The sequence below is a fragment of the Pelecanus crispus genome, chromosome 6 (genome assembly GCF_030463565.1).
Source record: "Pelecanus crispus isolate bPelCri1 chromosome 6, bPelCri1.pri, whole genome shotgun sequence".
Classification (NCBI taxonomy): Eukaryota; Metazoa; Chordata; class Aves; order Pelecaniformes; family Pelecanidae; genus Pelecanus; species Pelecanus crispus.
In genome coordinates this window covers 38,639,509-38,662,866 of record NC_134648.1, presented here as the reverse complement: position 1 = coordinate 38,662,866, position 23,358 = coordinate 38,639,509, and the positions used below count along the sequence as shown (strand labels likewise).

Below are 23,358 nucleotides of genomic sequence, written 5' to 3'. Positions count from 1 at the left end.
AAAAAATGGTATTTTATTTTTAATTTGTTTCAGGACCGTCGGGTTGTATGTTTAGGTTGACTGGCATAAACGTAAGTTGGTGTAGCTCTTATCAGTGGAACAGAAAGAGTAACTTATTTGCAAGTTTCCATAGTCACTGGTCTATCCTTTGTGTATACTCTTAAAACTTTCCAGCAGCTGGTATCTGACAGTTGTGTCCACAACCTGCATTTATCCACCCTCCACTGCTCTTCTCATAACACCAGTAATCTAGGGGAAACAAGAACACAGCTCAGACTTTACTGCTCTACTAATGCAGAAATCGATGCATAATAATCTAAGACATTAATTTATAACATCAGCTCCTCTTCAGTAATTGAGGTCAGGATCTGCTGAGGGAGCAAGGACAAGTGTAAATTGTGGGACTTGCATGAATGGGACATTTTAAAGAACCAGTTCTTAGTACTTCCATACTTGCAATCCTTGTCTATATTGAATGTACTGTTGACTGAAAGAGAAGTGGTCTGTACTGGAAGATTCTTGCTAATTGTCTTAATCTCTGTCTTAATAAACCAATCATCTTTCATAAAAGATGAGCTCACTTTATCAACAGCAAAGGATACTTTGAAAGTTATACTGATCATTCAAAGATCAGGCTGTGGTCCTGTCGTTGGACTGTTTCCATGTTAGTCCATCACAGAATAGTGATACTAATGAGTAAAGTATGAAAATAAGTCTGGCTTTGTTCCTCATAATAGTATCTGGATCCATCCATCAGTCACATTGTTGATATTGTGATAGTCTCTTTAATCTGTCTGGAAAGGTGGTGTTTGGGCCAAATCTGAGGTGACACGGTCTTATGAATAGCTACTTTGTTAGAACACTTGTAGAGTAAGGTGAGCCACAGCTGGGCTGATGCAGGTGAAATCTAGCAAGAGGCATCATGTCTGTTCACACAGCAAAATTTCTTGGTGACTTACAGTTACCAAAAAAAAAGAAGGGATTCACTGTCAGTTGAACAAAAGCAGAGTTCCCTGCCCTCCCCACCCCTTATGTTCTGTCACTTAGGGGAGCAGAGGCTACCAAAAGCAGGAAGAAGTTCAGGACTATGTTACTTGTTTTATGGAGTAACATCCTGTCCTAGGCGACTGGATTATGGTCACATTCTTGCCTGTCACTTTTAAGACTGACAGGCATCAGTGTAATCATAACAAGGGCTTCCAAATTTATTCCCTAAGCCATATACTAGTACTAAAAGTTGTGCTTGAAGTGAAGCATTGCTGGAGTTAAAGTGGCTAAGAATTTATGATGCTAGTCATGGATTGTTCTGGCAATTAATTACACTGGAGTAAGGTGACACCTTTCCACCCAGCCACTCCCCCGCACCCTCCAACCACTCTATGGTACTGTTGCGTAAAACAGAATTTGTTCACTGTGTACGTACCTGCTCAAGTTCCTGGTATGAGGGTTTACAGCTCTGATGCTCCTCCTTCATTTTCTGGCTGGAGTCCTTGTTTTCCCATTTAACATATGCCTTTTTGCGGCCTAGAACTGGGCTTGGACATGGGGATGGCGGAGCTGCCTGGAGATAAGGATTTTCTGGCATCCTGTGTTCTTTCTTCTCTGTCTGCCTACAAGATACATCACCAGCAAGCAGTATGGGATCAGTCTGTGTACCTTTATGAACCACAGCTGGCTTCAACCTTACTGAGATTTTCTGAGCTGAAGAACCCATGAGCATAATGGTTCGGTCCTTGCTGTCTTCATTGTGTTCCACTACTTCTCCATTAGGAAATGTGAATGGTCCTTCTTCTTGTCCTGTAGAATATATATGGTAAATTGAGTCAAGATCTTATCCCAGGAAAGGAGAAACAGGAGGCACAGTAATTAAACATGATTTTAATAAATAAAACAACATTCATTGCTCTCCAAAACAGGGGGCACTGAAAGTTTCTCAGTGTTTATGTCTCCTGGAACAACTCCTTGCACTGTCTCAGTAACATAAATATGGATCAGTAAGAGGGAAACAGGTGTACCATCAGGGTCAGCTAGAGAAAAATCTCTACGTGGCTAAGAGGTTTTATATAGACCAGTGATCTTAGTGATTGGGCTGGAAGGTTAAACCTGGGCGTTAGTTCAGCATTATCACAACTTGCAGCTGTAAGATACAACTTACCCACTTTATAAAGATGAAATAATGACATATTTAATTTTACACTGTTTTTGTATAGGTCATTCTAAAATACTTTTACTTTTGCAGTTAAAAGTAAAAAGGGGGTTGGGGGACAGGGACGGGGACCCACAATGTTAGAAGCAGTAGGCAAAAGATGTGATTAAAGGATTTTAAAAAGACCTTTTTCATATAAAGTAATTTCTGTTGTTGGGAAGAAAGCAAAATGAGACTGCATGTTCGAATGCGAGGGGAAAGAACAAAGTCAGTCCAGTAGCTGCTGCAGGCTCTGGAGAGTTAAATGAGGGTATGAATGAACAGATGAGGCTTACATCTTCAACCTAGACCTGAGTTCTCATTCTTCAACATGACGTAGCATTGAGAGGTACCACATTCTAGTGCACTGGGTGATGATGGGGCAACACGCTGCAGTTCAATCTCCCTATAAGCATGACATCCCACGAGGGGGTTATTATGCAGTGCTGCAGCCATTGCAGGTGCAATCATAGAGGTACATATGGTCAGTTATCAAGAGAGATTGGCTGCACTGTGCTCCACGTAAGTGCTAATAGGAAGCCTAAGAAGGAATCCAGCAGTATGAATCTTAAATACAACACAAAAGATTGGTATCAAAATGGTAAGAAGTAGATTTGAAGAACATTAGATACAGGCAAAGAGGAGGAGAGAAATTTAAAGAAAGTGAGTATGGAGAGAGTTGGAACATCAAAATCAAAAGAAAAACAAACAAAAAAATAGCCTGAGGTCTTATTCAAGGACAACACTTCCTCCTTTGGAGGCCTACACAGTAATAGGCAACAGGAAAAGTTTATACAGCTTGTTTGATATAAGGAGAAAAGAACAGAGAGGTGTAGATTTTTCATTTCTGATTAAATGAAAGATGGACTGACAAAGAGTAGTTGTAGATTCAGCTACCGGAGTGGAAAAAATAAACAATTAACTCTTGGTTTTCCTAGCACACAGATATACAAGTAAACTGACTTTATAAACTCCACACTGAAATCTGAGTCAGAATTGTAAAAGTGCAGTAGTCGCTTAATGTGACAACAGCGGTAAAAACTGGAGTGTGTGGAGACCTGCATGTTTACAAGGTAAGAGAGTTAAGGGAACCTGTCAGCTGTTCCGTTCATGGCATCTAGTTCTCATGAGAGTCCAGCAGAAGATTTACTCAGTTTTTGTTGAATTTGTGCACCACACATTGTGTAGTGTGACAAGAGATCTCACAGAAAGGGTGTCCTTACTCAGACTAGAACTGGAATGGTGTTACTTGGTACAGGCTCTCTTACTCCTGGTTCTAGTTTATATGTTGATAAAATACTGCAGTTAACTAACAAAACCTAAAACGATGCTGTACAATTCAGCTTTAAAAGAAAACGGAGCAAAGGAAGGATGTAGATCTTTTGATCTTTTTAATGTGATCTTTTCTCACCATGGAATTGCTCTTTGACTCCTACTGGGCAGAGGCTTGAAGCAAGAGCAGATGTTGGGCTGCTGTCTGCAACTGAAGTTTTGGGTCTTCTCTTGCACTCTATCACAACCAGGTCTTTGCATTGCTTGTGACAGTTCATTCCACAGTCTGTAAACAAAACGAAGTTTACATGATTCAGTGGCTCTGCTGTAGCACCTAAGATCAGCTCTCACACTGTGTTGCCTCCCCAGGAAGGAAGAGAGCTTTTTTGGCGTTCTCTACATGCATTACCTGTACCAACATACACTGGTAAACAGACCAATGACATCCCTTTGCTACATGTGCCCAAAACCCCTTTTCATTGTGAAAATACAAAATAGCAACATTCCGTCGTAAAAGCGTTCTGTCTGTAGGAGTTGCAGAGAAAGCAGATACCAGATACGAGGAAGAAAACTCTGCAAAATACACATTGTGAATGTGTTGCACAGTTTTCACAGAGTGTTGGTGTTTGCGCCCATTGGAATATTGGAATTGAAGGGTCTGGTCCCAAACCCTTTGGCTTCAGTGATGTTTTGCAAAGGGTTAGAGCTATCAGTTATGAGTTCCTTCACCTTTGCATTTCTTCTGAACCGCCTGTCTGTCATACTATTCTTGAATCAGTCTTCTCCTCCCTGAGAGGTCAGATTAAATAGGTCCATAGACATAGCAATGGATCTCAGGATCATCAGGTTTTTTTGTCATTCACTGTCAATTATAGAGTAAAATTAACAAAGTATGAAGCATCTTACCTTTGCATCTGTATCCTTGTTTAATGACTCCCCATAGCTTAAATGCAAACAAACAGAAAGACTGTGGATTAACATATTTCTCTGCACATTTGATACCTCCAGATATAAAAATCCACTAAAAGCTCCACTCACTTCTAAGACCTGAGCACCTGCAGAATATCTTGGGTTTCTACCATTTTAATGATAAGGTCAAAATATGAACTATCTACCTCTTTAGTATAAGGTAAACAGAGAATTTTATGTGCATTCCCCAATCACAAACAAAATAGCTTGAGCTAGTCTCTAATGAATACATCAGCGGACCTGAGAGGCCCCCAGAGAAGTTGTGGAGCTGGAGTAGATGGAGAATTGTATCTCAGCACCCTTATTTGATCCCAGCTAAACTGGGGATTAGTAGGACAGACAGTTTTAGTAAATCTTTCTGTGCCATAGGCAGGGGACATGTCATGTCCGTACCAGGACACGAGTTCTAACAGCCCCATGGAGTGGAAGGCTCTGAATTTGGCAGTCTTGCCTGAGACTGCGTTTGGTGACACAACAAGGCAGGAGCCGTGTTTAAACAGATAATAGTACTGCCAAGTGGGGTGTAAAGGGTACCTTAAACAGCTACACAGGCAGAAGCCTGGTGTTCTATATAGCTTCACTGGTGTTTTATATAGATTCATTTCTGTGTATGACACAGGGTGATTATGAGATAAAAAAGCATTATTCCAAACAACATTAACGTAATTTACTAAAAAGTAAGCTTACAAATCCAGCACAGTTGTCGCAGAAAGTAGGCCTCAAGTAAGTGGTCTCTTGAAAGTTGTGAGCAAAGCCAAGTCCTAATTTGGAATAGATTGAGCTAGCCCTCATAAAGTAAGCTGTTATTTCATCCCTGCTAATCAGACCTTCCCTGAAAATAAACAAGAGAAGTTGTTTGTGTGACATACATCTTATTAAAAGCATAAGGAGAATTAAACATATCTTTCTTCACAATTTATAATGGCAATAGTTTCATGGGCCAAAAGCTACAGTGACCTCTATCTTGTCAACTGCTCCCAAAGTCTACAGAATCTTATCTACACATTTAAAACACAGCCTGTAAGGATAAATGAAATACCTGCATATGTGATGCAACCTCAAAACTACTTCATAGAAAACCCCTGAATAATGACTATTGTATTTTTCCATACTTTAATATGTTAAGAATAAGGTTCTTAATTTAGCCAAAGTATATATTTGCCAATTCTCTATTTTTGAGGGACAGGCTCATCTTAGGAAAGTTCTTTAGTAATATATACTGAATATCATTTAAAAATATATTTCTTTTTCTATGATCTGTTCTTCCTCTTACATCAGCCTGGTTACCACTGCTGTAAGCTCATGAAGATGTCATTCACAATGCATTTAAAAGATGCTTTTGTCAGTTATGTTTTCACTTCTATTTGTGGGTGAAGAGGATGATTTTACCACCCTAATGATAGACATAAAATTTAAAAACAAAAACCCAAAAAACCCTCCCAAAACAGATGCTAAGAAGCTGATAAGCAGAGCTAGGTTAAAAGAGATTTGTATGTACTCACCAGTCCTTAGCCATTACACAAAATGAGAAGGGAAAACTGGCAGCTATCTTTTCAAATTCTTCCTGGGAAATGTATCCATCCTGATCATGGTCATAATTTTTGAAGACAGACTGCGCAAGACAATAGTAGAATAGTTTATAATGAGGATGGGCTGAATTACCACTTTGGAAAGTCTCCACAATATTTACGTATTTCCTCTCCCACCTTCTCCCAGTATATATTAAACAGTACAACAGTCTAACTACTTTTTTTGCTTGAGACTAAAGAAGCATTATGATTTCTTGATTTGTAGCAAAATGCAGGTAAGTCAACATAGGCTGGACTAAATGCTTCACTACACAATCACAGCTCTTTTTTAGTTTCACTTTAAGATCGTTATGTCCAGGCCTACATATACAACTTGTACTGATGCTCTCAATTAGTGCTTTCAGTGATGATCTCTGTAGCCAAATCAGTGTAGCTGCCTAGCTTATTTCATCAGGCCAATGTTATGTGAAAACTAATTATATGACAGACTTATCATGTAGACACCTATTTCCACTTGTGGAACAACGTTACTGTTTGTCTCTGGCCCTAAGGCATGGAGCACACCTAGGTCAAATTTAGAAATACGTTCCCAAACAGCACGTATCAAAGCATACCTAGCAATATTAGCAGCATTTCGAAGGAAAAGAGATGGAGCAGGGATGCAAAGAAACTCTTCACACCTCTCTCTCTGTCAGTTCTGGAATCAATCACCTGAGCTTACTTGATGGTTTCCAGTAAAGTGGGTGACCCAAAAGAGAGAAAAAGCAATGGCTGCTAGTAACAAAGCTGTGGAGAGGCCCACTTTCAAACTGCACCAGTAACATCATGTTGGAGTCCCTGGTAGAAATGGACTCCCTGGCTCCTTGAAGAATGACTCCGAAATTACACAAGCCAGCATTCACACTCCCTGCTGGCTCCTTAGCCATTTAAGGAATTTCTTTCCATGCCTCACGGGCCGCTGCTGCTATTCACAGCTAGGCAGAAATACCTATTTGTGAGGGGAGAAGTGCTTACAAACTCAGCACAGCTTTGAATGTGTCCAGTGTTTTTTCCCTTCTTTGTATCTTCTCATACCTACAGATTAAGGCTACGACTGATATGTAAGGTAAATGGGCCAACCATACTTACATCTACCATCCTCTGAACATGTTTGCTGATGGTTTTTGGATCAGGTTTTGGTGCTACTCCTGAGGCCCAGTCTGCAACCACTGGTGGTCTGGAGGGTGTCAAAGGCTAGAATAAATTGAATAGAACTTCATTAGTACCACATGGGAAGATTTTCAGTATTACCTCATTTGTGACAATGGACCATGTGATACAGGACCACAGAAATGGCCTGTTGGACCCAACATCATACTTTTCATAATTATGTGGTACTTCAGAGGAAACTCTTCCCTGAACTGTCCAAAACAGTGGTCATTCCTCAAATTATCACAGTTCACTGACAACCCTGTAAATTCACCATCTTTTCCATGTTTATAAAACAGGAACGAAACTAGAATATAACACTCACGGGTTTCATCATCTGAATCACGTAAGAATTCTTCATTTAAAAGAATCAGTATCAATTGCCAGGACTGAACCTGATGTCACGTCTCTACACAAGTAACTTCATCTGTGTTTGTGTTCATATTATGAAACCTGATATGGTGTCAACTCTCCCATATATTCTGGCTTAGGCTTCATCATCAACCAAACCATTTATGCCTTAACAGACGTTGCTCAGTCTATAAAGCTAAAATGTTTTCAATTTACCATAAAATAAAATAAAATGAATGCAAGGGATAAAAGTTACATTACTCATAAAAAAAATCTTTTTGTTAGGAATCTGGAAAGGCCCTTACAGCAGCTCGGTGACTTCGTGGCTCTCGTGCATATGAAAGCTCATAAATTTCATCTTCTGTGTAGTAAAGATCAAGGGACAGCTGAAAAAGACCACAAAATTAGTTTAATCCCAAACCAGTCACTACTACTTGATATACTTGTTCCTGGTATGCATAGTATTTTTTGGTGGATTAAGTTTTAATTTAGATTGCACCTAGAAAAATTGCACTTGAGCTGCACAGGTGTTCGCAGTGATTTGAAATGGGTACATTTCTAAATTCCAGACTGTTATTGCCATTATCTGGAAATCTGTAACATTACACAGCTACAGTCATTAGCACAGCAAGTGACTGTAGGCATAATTAGTTAATAAGTAACCTGACAAAAAATGTTATTCCCATAATATTCAAGTGGTCTATCATGCAGCTAAGCACAAAAGCACCATTCCAATGAAACTGTCCATCAACTCAAATCCTCAGAAAACTCTTGATTAAACATGTCATATTTATCTAATCCAGCTGTAACCATGTTGAACTAAGAAGTGTATGATGAGGATGAAAGACGGGACTTGCATATATTTAGTGAGAATCTTTAGCTGTCAACAGCAGTTATGAAAAAATTATCAGATTTATACCTTTGCTTTTTGCATGTGTCCTGGAAAACAGTATAACAAATATTTTATTGACTGGAAACAAATTTAAAGCTAAGACTGAAGACTGGTAACATAACACATTTTGAATATTTACATGATATTTTCACACTAGACATCTGATTGAATAGAAAAGCCACACGTAAATGTGTTACAAGCCTCAGTCGATGGCAAGTCCAAAGAAAATATAAACTTACTACAGCGAGTGAAGATTGCGGCAGTCATATGTATATAAACTAAGAAACCAAAACATGCTATTTTATCCAATATTTTATCCACCTTACTCAGACTGCAGATATGGAACAAATTTCTTGTGAACAACTGCAAGAATTACTGTTGTAGTCATAATAGTGAATAATTTTAGATTCTTGGGGAAATCTTAAAGTAGTTTCTGACACTCAAAAAACAAAGGTCCAAGTGTTACGATACTTCTATGAATTATTGACTTATGTACATAATTATTAATACCTCTTCAAACTGATTTGCCTGCTAATGGGAAAGCATATGACTAAACGAAACAGAAGAAGGAGAAAGACTTTTGAAAAATCAGGGAACAAACAGGAAAATTATGTGCCCTGGAATATTAGCAGATGAGAAGTTCCTGCTTTGAAATGGAGTATTTCTTTTAATTTCGCAGATTAGAAGCTCCTGCTTTGAAATGAGGTATTTCTTTTAATTTATGTCTTGTCATATATAGCTGCATGAAATTGTGGCCGAAGTTCTACATATTTGTAATAGCCATTTTTATAAAACATTATTAAAAAAAAAAGGGACTTAATAATTTGAGACAAAACGTTTAAAATATTTAGCAGGAAGAAATTCACCACTCTATGTAGCTCTGTTTCAGGCCCTGAGCATATGTGCTTAATTTCACACAAGTGCTCCCAGAGAGAACAAATAACCTCAAGCACATAAGCATTTTTATCTATTAGCTTTTTGCTGAGACAGGGCTTGTACTCAGAAAAGTGGAAGCAGCCTATCTAGTTTTTCCAAGCTGAGGTACTTGTTAAGGCCAAACAAAACTCAGAAACAAGAAAGGTAGATTTACTACTTAAATAAAAGGTAGTATTTTAACTTACTAGGAGAAGCTAAAACTATTGCTGTGACACACATCCCAGGTAGTATTAATTTTGTTAGTAACATGGCACTGACTAGATATGACCGGAAGAGTAATACAACAATTATATTTGACTAATGTTTATGTCAGACAGCTTTTTTAGCCCCAGAAGAAACTTGGCTAGAAATGTGGTATGTTTAACCCTACACATCTTGAGGGACTGAACTTTTACATGAAAGTTTGTGTGTTCAACACAAGGAAGCTTTGTATGCCATCTTCTGCCTCCAAGGTGCATCTAAGGAAGCTTTTTACCTTTCTCCCTATTTAGGCTTAATCAGTAGAGGATTCAGAGCACTTCCTTAGTGAAAGTACAGAGACAATGCATACTACTATAGCGAAGCAGAAATAAACATTTCCTTCTTCCCTTATAGAAATAATTGGAAACATACTGCTGAACTGGCACCTCTACCTTTGCTGCCAGACAAATCAGTATCACTAACTTTTTCTCTTCTTCTATTACTGCACATCTCCTTAAGGAAAAAAAAAACCTTAAAATATTATCTATTTATAATTAATGGAATTCTCTACTTAGTTGTTTCAGAGGTATATGAAATTATGTTTAAAATGGAGGTATTTATCTCATCTAACAGACTTACTGTAAGCAAATGAACAAGGTCCATATTAGCCTCCAGGGGAAGTGGCATTTCCTGCAGTTGTATCAGCTCATTTATGTGGTTATACAGAGAGTACAGTTTGTATACATTAATTTTTTTGTCCTCTAAGTAGTCTGGCATGCCTTCATAAAGTGATATCAAGTCTTTCAGGTGGACCCCAAGGATTGGGATCTTAAAGTTACTGCACTCGTTATAAGCACGTCGGTAACTATCATAATTTCTGTAAGATGAAAGCAGTTCAGTCATTTCATTAAACACCTAAAAATAAAAAGAAAGCAAAATATCAAAAATGGTTACTGTTTTTGTTCCAGTCATACAGCACAAGAATTTCCCATATTATTGTTACGGGATTTACTCACAAGGACACTTGAAACAGATTTTAAAACTTCAGGCTTCAAATGAAATCTAGGTATTCACCTCACCTAATTTAACTATCTATGATATGGAATTATAGATAGTTAATCTATAGCCTAATCTATAATGCCGGTCTTCCTACATTCCCTGTTTAGTCAAGGAAAAGAAATCGGATCAATCAAGGGAATGTGTATGTAGTTAACGCGCAAGCACAGCACAGGCTCTCTGACCTTCATAAAAGCAACCATCTTCACCTTAAAATGTGGAATGCACTTCTCTGGCTTCCAGGTCACCAGCTGGAATTGCTAGAATTGGAAAAGTCCTGGCAGAGAAACCGTACACTGTGCTATGGTCCCATCACAGCATGATCAGAACTCCTACTACAGTTCAAGGTGGGACATATGTGCTTTTAAGAAAACTTTTTTCCGTGGAAATGAAGAAGAAACGATATATTGGACTTGTTGTAAAGGCCAAATGAATCTGAAGTCTAGCAGTATAAGTATTTCCCTTGTTTAAAACTATACAGGTACAAAGCTGACTCTTCACATTATAAAATCTATAGAGCAATGTTTTCTTGTGGAAGTTCCTGTCTAAGCCCTTGATTTTTAACTTTCACAAACTGTTTGTTACAGTTAAACTTTAAAGTATGTTCTCAAGTCACTAATTACCAGCCTTTATTTACCTGCTTTCTATTAGCACTTGTATACAATTTCTTGATGCAAAAGTTATTCAAATGATGGACACATATGCAGTTCACTCCTCATAATGACAAAATTTGTAAAACAACATGCTTCTAAAATAAGCTTGCTAGCTGGTTTTATAGATCCTGAGAGCTGCAGCCATTATCAGTAGGAGGTCATACTTCTGGTCTATAGTCCAGGTATGCACTGTTCATTCAAGCTGTTTAAATATAGCGTGATCAAAACAGGTTCATTAGATACCTACATGAAATCTTTCAGGCCCCAAACAAGACAAAATAATAAAGCATATTAGTCTCTTGAGAAGCCATTTAAGAAGCCATTTCATTGCTAATAAATAGGCTTTCCTTCACAGTTTTAGTAGCCAGAATCTCAGCAAAAAAAATCTCTATCTGTATTTCACAAGAATTTAATTGGAAATTGCAACTGATTCCTAACATTCCACTGCATTACAATGTGTGTGTATTAGGGCTAAGTTTGTTCAAGTCTGAACTAGATAAAATTTGTCACAGGGAAAGATCAGATGAACAAACCCGGTCCTTTCAGTTTTACACTCAAAGTGCAGAGGTCTGTGCTAGTATTTCATATTCTCAGGATAGTCAGTGTTGCTATGTATGACAATAGTTGTGCTCTCAAACGTTCTAGGATCCAATTCCCTGCTTCTGTGTTTGAATGCAATTCTGTACTACTGCATATAAATTAAAATGCAGATTGTCACATCTGAGGATTAAAAGAGAAACTTTAGAGAAGCTATACATATCTTGAAGAAAGGTGGGGTTGGAAACGTCAGAGTAACTGGTGTTGTAGAGACAAAATGACAAAGAAAAACCTTCAAAAACAAAAGGAAGTCTTCCTTTTTCTTTTTTTCTGTCTTTCCTTCTTATCTAATGAAGTAAGGTTTTTGTGTGTGCAATGACAAAAAAAGTTAAAAGTTACTTTACTTGTAAAACTCAGAGGAGTGATACCAACCTTAATTACATCATGTGGAACACATGAGCTTGTTTCCTTCAGTCTGGAAATGGAACTGTGACAGAGACCTCCTATCACTGCCATTAATGTATTGAAATTCTGCAGCTGGTGGAGCTTCTGTGTTGACATACAAACAATCAGTATTTATTATTTAAAGGTTCAAGTTGTTCAATATGCACATCCAAATTCTACATTTCCTCTATTGTCTTCCTCTAAAGTCTTACAAGTTTTGTGCCACTATCCATTTGACTTCATTCATTTTGGTAATGAGTTGTGATTTTACAGGGTGTGACATGTACTTATTCTGCTGTTATTAAATCAGATATTCTGCAGATACAGTAAGTCTTCAAAGTACTTCCTCAGTACTCTTCCCTCTTCCCGCAGTCTACCACAACTAGGAAACACTGCCAATTATCCTGGTTATGACTGCAGTTGAATTAGTACGCAAAGAATACCAGTAGGACCATAGCTCTGCTTCTATCCAGTAAGGAGTATCTGGTAGAAATGCTTCTACTTATGGCCAAAGGCATGATAGCGGTTCATGCTTTGGAAAGGTAGGCAGTCACAGCTTGGAATCTCACCAGATTTTGATTCAAAAGCAAGTCTAGTTTTTCAGTGAAAACAATTTCTTCAGAATGGATATGAGAAAGTCATGGTGCCATGACACTGTAATATCTGAATACTTGGTATGAAACCACAGCATACACAAATATGCATGCTGTATGTATGAACCAGGAGACCAGTGGCAACACTCCCAGCTGACCCTACAGTAGCAGCGTGGGAAGACCAGCTAAAGGGCTGTATCAAAGAAAGACAAAATAAACACCACACATGTCAAAATTTGACTGACCTGTGCAACATGAATGAACTTGATGAACACTTCAGCCCGAAGCTGTGGTGTTGGTCTGCTAAGAACCATTAGCTGCACCCACTGAGAGATACCATTGCAAAGAGCAATTGATCTTTCCATTGTTGGATTCTCCTTCACACAACTATTCACAATGTAGTTCTGATAATCTGAGAACTTAAAAAAAAAAAAAAAAAAAGAAAACTCATCTACAGTTTCATATACCTCATGACCTGTGTGCAGATATAGGTCTGCTTTTCAAATGAAATATAGAAGATATACTTTACACCTTAAATATCCCTAAGACTGAAATCTCTCCTTTGTCAAAGCTTTGTTCAGTTCAAAGCAGAAGGCCTGAACTAATTGAATTAACCAAAAGCATCCTTTCACCATAATTTGTATCACATCATTTGCATCATGTATATCTCAGGAGCCTTGGCTCTTACAAACCCTAGGATGAGTAGAATTGGAGCTTTCCTCCCAGCCTTAGTGGCTCCATAGATAAATTGAGTCTAGGCTTCTACAGGGAAGGTTAAGCTGAATTTAAAGTGAAATCTAGTAACTTAGTGATAGTTTAAGGAAATTTAAGGAAGTGCTCCATTTATGTAGCTAGGGCACACTTCTGAATTAAGCTACACTAATACAAAAAGCAAGTTCGATGAGATTAATATAAAACTGAGATAAGACCATTAACAATGAGAGCTACAGATTGCTTAATATTTTTAATACAGCTCATGAGATTCTCTTATTTAACCAAAGAGATCTAAAATTGTTCAGTAGACACCTGTATGTGACAAGTAGATTTTTTAAGCCACTCTTCCCATTAAGATCAAAGAGAAGCAATCATTTGCTTTTGTTGACGCAATGTTTATCCATTCTCTTGATTTATCCAGTAACAAGAATACACAAGAATTTGAATCATCAGAAAATGTGACATAGGATTTATACATCCATTCTTTACTATGACTACTAATACTGACATCTTACCAAAAACATTCATACCTGTAATAGACACACATTCCTTTCTTAAGGCCACAAGAATATGCTGAATGGCATTGATCCTCAAGAAAAGGTCATAAACTGTCAGGCTGCTGTTTGTTTCTTGCTCCCCCTCTCTCACTTTCTCTCAGCTTTTGAACTTTTTTCCATCCATTTAATAAGAACTATTAATACTTTAAAAAGCAGATATGACAGAAGATATCTCTGGATTTGCCCTCTTATTAAATTAAAAATGGAAGAAACATTAACAGTAATAAATAGAGCTGTCTCTGAGATTACATAGTACTTACAATTATTGTTTGAATTTTGAACCCTAGCCAGATTTGGCTGATCTTGAAATTTAAGCAACTACTCTATACAGATAGATAATTTTTCAATTTCTGACTACATAATTATGGAGTTCATAACAGTTTCAGTACCATTATGAATCAGTTTGATTAGTTTATATATTGTTCTCAGCAGCTCTCCTTCAGAAAAAGATTTTTTTTCAATGTTGAACAAATTTATATCTGACATAGTACTTAAAGTTTCAGAGTAATTTTGGTGCAAGAACTTATTAAGAAGGTCAGCTGTAATAAGATTGTTAGTGGCAGACATGGTAAAGAAGTTCAGGTACTTAAATAATGCAAGAGCCTGGTATTGCGTTGACTAACTTGTGAGCCTCAACAGGAAAGCAGAATCCAGATTCTGCGAAAAGAGTGTAGCCTCCCTGTATTTTATAACTATAAATTAAAACGGTTTCCAAACTCCAGCATACCTGCAGTCATTACTCTGTGAACACCACTCCCTGCATTTTTCTTTGCTGCAAGATACATGGTGTCTCATGAAAGATTTTGCTGTGTGCTGTATACGTTCAGGGGACCAAGTATTCCTTTCTGACTTTCCAATGACTGAACCTATGAACAGTTCTTCCAGTGACTGATAACACAGCAGGTCATTTGCAGCCTTTCTCCCAGTATATGCTGCCATGTTAGAATAGCAAAAGGATTCTGTGTCTTAGCATATCATGAACACATTCTGCAAATGGTTAATGAATATAGCTATTTAATAATTACACCTTATTTTCTGATATGAGGTTTCAGTAAACTCAATTTACACCAAAACATATGCAGAGACCCTGCATATAAAATGTATACGAGTATGTAACTGTTGGAACTCTATGACACATCTGACACTCTGATTGCAATCATACTTGTTATGCTCATTAACCATTAATTACTTTATGTCTGCACAGAACTTGAAAATATTAAGAGTTATATAAGCTTTGCATATTATTACTGCCTACATACAGGCAGCAATCTATGCATGACTTTGGTTCTACGGCTTTTTGAATTTAACACAAAACATGAAGAGTCATGTAGTGTGAGCTCAAAATAAAGTATGCTAACACACAACCGTGAAATCTTCTATTGAAGCCTATTGAAAGCCCCTTTCCTTGCAAGACTTCATCTTCAAATTGTAGTGTTTCAAAAAAAAAAAAAAACCCACTAAATAACCAAAACGAACAAAACCCCCTAAAAACCCCACTTTGCTTTCACTGTTATCATCACACTGACTTTGCAACCATCTTAGATTTTGGTCTCTAATGTTCGCTTTTCTTTTCCATGTGTGAACCGTATCAGGTTTGAATAGAAGTAATGTTGTAGCATACAAGGATGCAAGTGAAGCCAAGGCGCATAGGGAAGTTAGCATCTTATCAGCTACCAACTTAGCTGAGAAAACAAATCAAACAAAAGAAAAGATAAATAAGAATTGATTGTGTACTTGAAAGCTTGTCTAGTAAAATATTTTAAACCCCCCTTACATTAAAAAATGGCATTTTCTCAAGTGCTTTCTTATCCCTAGGCTTTATTTTGTTATGCACAATCAAAAATGGCAAGCAGAGTCCAGTGGACCCCTTCTATACAGGCAGTCCGTTAGTCACTGCATAAGAATGATGCACTGTTTCCTACAGCCACAGGAGGTTAGCGTTCTAGGAGAATATTCCAAGTTTCCTTCATCCCATTTCAGCCTACTTACTGATTTGAGTCAAAGGAGGCTGCTTGTTCCTGTGCCCAACGACACCACTTGTTCTAACAAAAAGAGAGTATTTGGAAGAAGATCAAATGGTTTACTCCTCTTCCTTCCAACTGACCTTGCCCCGACTCTGTTCCATAGTTGCTTGAAAGGTTCACTCTCCCTCCCTCAAATGACTGCAGCAAAAGGGGTATGTACTCTGAATAAGTATCACTGGCCACCTTCAACACTAGTGAAACAAAGAGTCTGGATACAGACTCAGCTTGTACAACAGCTTGCACTGCAGGGTTAATCCTGTAATGCTACCCCTCTCCCATCTTTTCTACGTCCTTCCCATCTTTGTTTTAAATAAATAAATAACACTTACTGATATTCTTCTGAAAGACTTAAATTCAAGATAGGTGAGGTGGTCCGACAGCTCCTCTGGCTCAAGGTGATCAAAAAGAAGCGAGACTTTCCGTTTCTTACTGGTGTTGGCCTTTACACGCTGTGTCAGCTTTCTAGACCAATCCCTAGAATTTCTTTTAGACAAATTTTAAAACAGAATTACCCTAAGTTATTTTCTGAAGAGCAAACTTTACCTCTCTCCCTAATACAAAAGTAACATTTTCATGCCTTACTGCAATAAAAAGTGAATTATTTGAATTTCTAAACAGCAAGCTCCTTTTATGCATTAGAGATTATGTGACAAAACATTATTGTGAGTCTTTAAGTATTATATTGATGTAGCACGTAAGTACAATACAGCTATATTACTAAACAGCATGAGATTACATATTGCACTTCCAGAACTGCTGTTCGTAACTTTGTCTTCATTAAACACATCCAGTGCTGCACCATTTAATAATTCTTACAGATTTTCTTGACCAGCCTCCAAGTATGAACATACCCCCTATGCTATTTGCCCATGGGGTAATGAAATTTAATTGGATTTCAAAAACTAAGTATCCTTTTTCATCACCACATATAAAATGTATGCCAAATTCTGCTTTTGCCTGTGCATTTCCAAACAAAGTATGAATTGATGCTGTTATATAGTTCCATAGAACTATCTTACTCTCATATAACAAGGAAGGTTGTCTTCCCAAGAAAGAACTATGTGATGTATAGCTGTAGGATTTATTCTTGACAGCACAATTTTATAACTAAAATCACATAAAATAGTATCAAGAGTTTGACAATGTAATAAACTATATCTTCTCGCTTACCTTTGGTGTCAAAAATACAAACACACTTTTTTTACCTCATCTGTTACCCAATCAAAATGTATTCTCCTTTCTCATTGAATTCAAGTGATCTTTCAAAATCATTAGGCCTCTACAAATTTTCTAAGTTCCCTGGATAGAGTGAAATTTATCTGGCATAGAGAATCAACACAAAGTCTACACAGCAGTTAAATTTAACCTAAGCCAGTTCTTGAAAGGTATTCTGCCCCTCTATGTAATACATATTTCATCTATAATGATGTATAAACTCTTCTAAGGATAGATAACATATGACTTATTAAAATTAACCCACTATAGGACCATTATCCTGCTATACTGGAGAGATGTTATATTTGAATAAAGGAAATTCAGAGCAAAATTTTGTTTTCCAAGCATATTGAAATGTTGGCACTCACATTTGAGTCGTGTCAATCAGACGACAGTGTAACTCCTCACCATTAGCTTTAACCAGTTCTTGAAATTCCTCCATAGTTGCAGATAGTTTCGAGTCCATTTTGAACATAACCCAGAACTCTGTAATCCAATACCTATTGCACATTGAAAATACGGAAACACAAAAATAAAAGTTTTACTCTAACATCAGCAAGGCTGAAATTTAGATTGTATTGTAGTTGTATTTCTTCTTGACCAACTTCAGGGGATAAATATTGCTTTTAGATGTTTTTGCTAGGCTACCTTGATTTTATCAAAAATCAAAATTTCAAGACTAAAAATTAATTAGAAACTACCTGGTTTAATGCTGTATAGAACTATACTACATATACATGTGCAATAAATTCACTATTAAAATTCCCGGTTTCACACTAAATCTAGATAATACGCATGCTGATTTTTTCTTCATGAACTTCTAGGTAATTTTATATATTCCTTTAAAACTTGAAATGATTTGGCCTGGACATCAAAAAAAATGCCCTGTACTGGTCAGAATTTTATCTGTTAACTGAAGAAAAATTTACCAATTAGATATATTTAGTAGTTTACAGGTAATTCAATCTCACATGCACAAAATATTTTCAGAGAACTACGCTTTTCTATGTTGGGCATTCAAATTGTTTCAGTCATATATTTTTTTGTATTTCAATTCCTATATGTGACTTGTCACCCATTGTAGTGGGTTGACCCTGGCCAGCAACTAAGTACCCACCCAGGTACTTGCTCACTCCTTCCTTCCACCCTGTAGCAGAATGGTGGAGAGAATAGGAAGGGCAAAAGCGAGAAAAATGTGTGGGTCAAGATAAGACAGTTTAATAACTGAATGAAAGAAAAAAAGCCAACCAACCAACCAACCAATTGATACACTTGATACATGTCTTGACACCGTGCAGTCACTGTTCAGCAATAGCTAAAATGTTGGTGTGTTTTAGTCACAAATGCAAAGCACAGCATCATACGGGCTGCTATGAAGAAAGTTAACTCCATCCCAGCCAGACCCAGTACACCCATGTATGTAAAAATCTCTGCTTGTTGGAAAAATGGAAATGCACATTCTTATGGAAGCATGTATGTAGGAATCTGCCTAGAAGCAAAAATGCTCCCAGATCACATACAATACCAAAGCGTTCTGACCTAACAAATAATCTGCTTTAAGATAATAAAATCATCACCATTTAAAAAAAAAATTTACTATCCTGTTACTACTTATTTCCCATTTTGTGTGACAAAGAAATATCATATGCTAATCTATTACCAGAGTTGCATCTTTTTTTTCCTCTTTTCTGTTTCTCTAAACTAAGATATCAAACTTTATTATACTTAATTAAAAAAAAAAAAAAGTGATCCAGGATCATTGCAAGTGACTAAGTAGAATTACTAAGGAGAATTACCTACCAAATACAATAGAGTTTTCCTTAACATAAAAATAGCTGCAATATCCCACTTCATTCTTTTAATAGACCTATATTATAGTTTGACATAATGCTACCAATTCCTGAGCACTGTCAATTTTCACTGATGTTTAAGACACAGAATCATACAGACTCAGTTCAAAACTGTGACCCAGTAATTCATGCACTGGCTTCAATGGATCTGCACAAAGCCACTTGGGCCTTTTTGTGTAAAGCTGCTAAAGTGAACCTTGAAAAGCTGAAGCAGTATAGCTGTTTCTCTTTTTAATGTCAGCTTAAGATATTCGAAAGCATTCTTATGTATGGCACATAGATAGCTGCAGACTAATAGCTACCAAGCAAGAATATTCTTACCTCACAAAATAGCATATCTTTACACACAGCACGGAAGATTTATTTTCTAAAGCATCAAGATAGGTAGAAAACTGTTAAGGAAAACCGCATCCATTCACATATGGTATGAAATGCAACATGCTTGATACTTCCCTAGCTGCAAGCAATAGGAATCATTCTACTGATGTCATATAATATCAGACTGGGGTTTTACACAAGTGTATACAAAGTATATCCCAAAACTGTTAGCAAAAGTTTACTGTAAATATGACTACTATGAGTAATACTGATGTAGCCGCCCAAGTACTGAGTAGTGTTAAGTAGTGAAATAATTCTGCTGTCTACATGTGTTTCTTTGCAAAATGCCTCACAATTTCTAATAAAACTCATGCACTTGCACATCTTCCTAAAATGTGAAACAGTAATACCAAATTTATCAATCAGTGTTTTTATGAAGAAATCCTTTTCAGTCAATTATGATTCACTGGAGCTTTTCCAAAAAAGATGTTATTTTCTTTTAAACATAACCAGTTGTATACAATGGTAGAGAAAAGTGTGAAATTCCTCTGCTTGCTAACCTCACCTTTCTCAGAAGTAAACATTCTGTAAAGCTAAGAAGTCAGGTAATATATTCCACAATTTAAAACTCCTAAGAAAGACTAGTATTGCCAATATGATCTAGTAGCTTCATTGTGAAAAATCTAATGAGCCAGGAACGTACACGTATAAGTCCGGGCAGTCACCTCAAAATGGGAACAAATAGGAAGGAAAAGCTTATGATTTATTTCAGTGCACTGTAATTTTGAGTGTGTGAGTGAGAAACAATATTTGTTGAAAGTTTTCATCAGAGTATTTTCAAAAATTACACTTTTGTTCTTTGCTCTTCTACTTGTATGGAGATGAGAGAAAGAGAGAGAGAAAGAGATCTGAAACTTAGGCCCAGGTTCACAGTACCTAACTGAGGTGCCTACATTAATCTAACATCTGCTAGATAGTCCCCTCCATGGCCAGTGGAGGATGATTTATCCTACTTAAAATCTGAATTGGAGTCTCATCTTTTTCTCTGTGGATGACAAGCTAAACCAAACAGATAAACAAAACCCCCAACCCTAAATCAAACAAAAACACACTGTACAATGAAAAACTGTAAAGAACAAGTATGTTGTTTAATTAGCGGAACAGTAATACACTCATAGATTAAATATCCTCTACTTACCCATTTCAAAGTTGTCAAGTTATCTAATATTACCTTAACAGCAAATGAACATTACAAAGGATATAGATCAATGAGTTTCTGGAGCATGTCTGCAGAGGAGATGATAAACTGATGCATGGCCAGAACTATCTTTAGCAGCTGGTTGTTTTGATATGCATTTCCTTCTAAATCTGAAAAAAAAAGAGGGAGAATTCATATTAATATCTTGGCATACCTTGGTAAACAACTTGCAAGAGGCTGTTTCAGAATACTAATTCTAATCAGGCCTTTTCACCTACGCTATTTCAAAGACAGCAGTAACTTGCTAACTTAGGAAGTGCATCACTTTTCTGATGAGAGCTATATAACAACTATATTTCACTACCATGATTGGGAAGACCCTTATTTAAAAAAAAAAAAAAAAAAGGCAAGCAAAAAAGCAGCTGTGTCTCAAAACCAATCAAAATATCCAGATATTTATACATAATGATCTCAGCCCAGCAATGCACTTAAATGCTTAGCTTTAGGCAGGTGAGTATAACCTTTGAAACAAATTAATGAATTGCAGAGCAAAAGAATTCAGTTACTGATCCATACCAGTCAGTCAGTGGCATGACTGAATTTATGAAACCGAATGGTGATATTCTTAAATGTTTGTGAGGCTTTTTGTACAGCTGACATACATAACACTCAAGTACATACACAGGTTAGGATCTATACCTAGATGCCCATGGAATGACATGTAATTTATGCAAGAAGCCCAGAGGTTAACTTATGCATACTGCTGGTGCTGGACCTAAATGTCCTAACGCATTTCCTTGAACTATGCATTACAATGATTTCACTTAAAGAAGTTTTTTTGACTACATCTATTTTCTGGGTCTTGTGGTTTTTTTTCCACATTCAGAAAAGATCAAGGACATCAAATGTAGCAGAACATTTTAAAAAGTTTCCATTTCTGTAACACACACAGTAGTGAAAGTGTTTGTAAATATTAACAGATGATGTTTTTCTACAGTCTGCCATGAGAGAATCTAAGTAGCTTGAATTGGAATTAGACACCCTTTCAAGCACAGAAGAAAATTTACCTTTTTGAATAATTTAAATACATTGTCCTCTATGAGGACAAATGTAGCTATCACTTAAAATAGCAGTAACAGGAACAATCTACAGGAGCAATGCACAATAAGGCAAAATGGAAAAGGCAGGTAAACAGCAGATTTGCAGCATATGCAATGGCATCTATTACTAGAGGGGGGAAAAAAAAAACATTTTTAAATTGCACAACACCAAAAAGGAACATTAAACTTAACCTACTTGCAAAACAATATAATCCATGTTAGTCACTGAGCAAGAGTTTCCATACCCTTCCATGGGACGGTACCAAATGTGAAGAGAGAATGCCAGAGCCCAGGCCTTTCCTTTTGAACAATACATTGGATCTTTGGTAGAACTAATAAAGCCTGATTTCCTCTAGATCTGTCTCCTCCGTTCTTCACTCTGCAATAGTCCTATTCATGCCCTTTATCACTATAGTCTCCACTGAAAGTATTTTCTTTCTCTTCCCCACAACAATGCCATAACCCCTCACTCATGCTTAAAGCTATCAGCAACACAAAAGCAATACATGCTGTGGTTGTGGACAGCAAATAAAATCAAACCAATGCTGGGCTCACACAGCTGCCCCTACACCAATGCGGGCACCGATGTGGACGTCTCTCTTCTACACAAGCAATTCTTTGAGATTCCTATGTTTCCATCAAATTTAGTTTAAGCTGGCAGATAGGCTGACTCTATTTCATGCCAAATAGATGTGGTTCAGTTGGAAGGTGAGTCAGTAGGAAGGTGACTCAGAATGGCCTACATCTGTAGTTTACAAGTGAAGTTATTGTTTTAGCTGACTGTTTGAAGCCCTGAAAGCAGAGGACATGCTGGGTATCATACACCTGTTGTGCGTAACTTAATTCTTCTAACAAAAGCATGCTCAGTTCAGAGGAAACTCAATGCAATAAGTAGTCTTGAAATATCTTACTACAGCCAGTCTCTTAGGCAAGATAAGCAGAAAAATCCTGATCTGTAAACTCCGGCAGAGCCTGTGTGAACATGCAGCAACCCACTCAGCACTATCAAGCCCAGAGTGAGAACTTTATGCATCAGGTGATCTTCAACACTTAACATGAGAAACCATTTTCTGAATCTACCTTCTGCAGTTACTCTTAAATTGTAAGGAGCAATTTTACCTACAGTGATATGGGTGAAGGGAAAGTCTGTGTGTCCTACAGCCCCATAAATGAAAGCCTTATAGACCCCAAGTAACTAAAAGTTCTTGAGCTGCCTTTGACTTACACTACAAGTTCTCAGTTTTACAGCATGAACCGAAGTTTATGCATTCCTTGTTCATGTTCTCACATAATTTCAGTCATTACTTAAAGATGATTCTTTCTGGGATATAAACTGCCTATGTATTACAGCAGGTGCACTGAGGGCAAAACAGCGAGTATTATGCCGGAGAAGTGGGAAATTTGCAGAGGAAGGCTGGGACATCCGGAATCAATACTTATTCAGGCCTTTCAGTGTCTTCAGGAAGAGCAAAATTATTTTAGGCCTTGCATACAGATGCCTGTATCAATTTTCATCCATTTTACAAAACTTGGTGTTCTGCCAGAGCCTTTATCCAACAGCTCTTGTTTAATCAGAAAAGCAGTTCAATATATGCTT

General features: G+C 37.2%; 1 protein-coding gene across 1 annotated transcript in view; it reads right to left on the bottom strand.

Annotated features, from left to right (window-relative positions):
• The window catches only part of RASGRP1 (RAS guanyl releasing protein 1), a 40,094-nt gene that overhangs the window by 420 nt on the left and 16,316 nt on the right, over nt 1-23,358 (bottom strand). Inside the window, exons 3-16 of the mRNA XM_075711835.1 lie at nt 20,726-20,831; nt 19,467-19,529; nt 17,664-17,795; nt 16,410-16,563; nt 13,031-13,204; nt 12,181-12,297; nt 10,142-10,417; nt 7,800-7,880; nt 7,084-7,188; nt 5,929-6,038; nt 5,114-5,258; nt 4,364-4,400; nt 3,597-3,743; nt 1,424-1,797 (exon numbers count right to left, since the gene is read on the bottom strand). Of these exons, the coding sequence (XP_075567950.1) occupies nt 1,424-1,797; nt 3,597-3,743; nt 4,364-4,400; nt 5,114-5,258; nt 5,929-6,038; nt 7,084-7,188; nt 7,800-7,880; nt 10,142-10,417; nt 12,181-12,297; nt 13,031-13,204; nt 16,410-16,563; nt 17,664-17,795; nt 19,467-19,529; nt 20,726-20,831 (2,021 nt within the window). The remainder of the gene's footprint in view (nt 1-1,423; nt 1,798-3,596; nt 3,744-4,363; nt 4,401-5,113; nt 5,259-5,928; nt 6,039-7,083; nt 7,189-7,799; nt 7,881-10,141; nt 10,418-12,180; nt 12,298-13,030; nt 13,205-16,409; nt 16,564-17,663; nt 17,796-19,466; nt 19,530-20,725; nt 20,832-23,358) is intronic.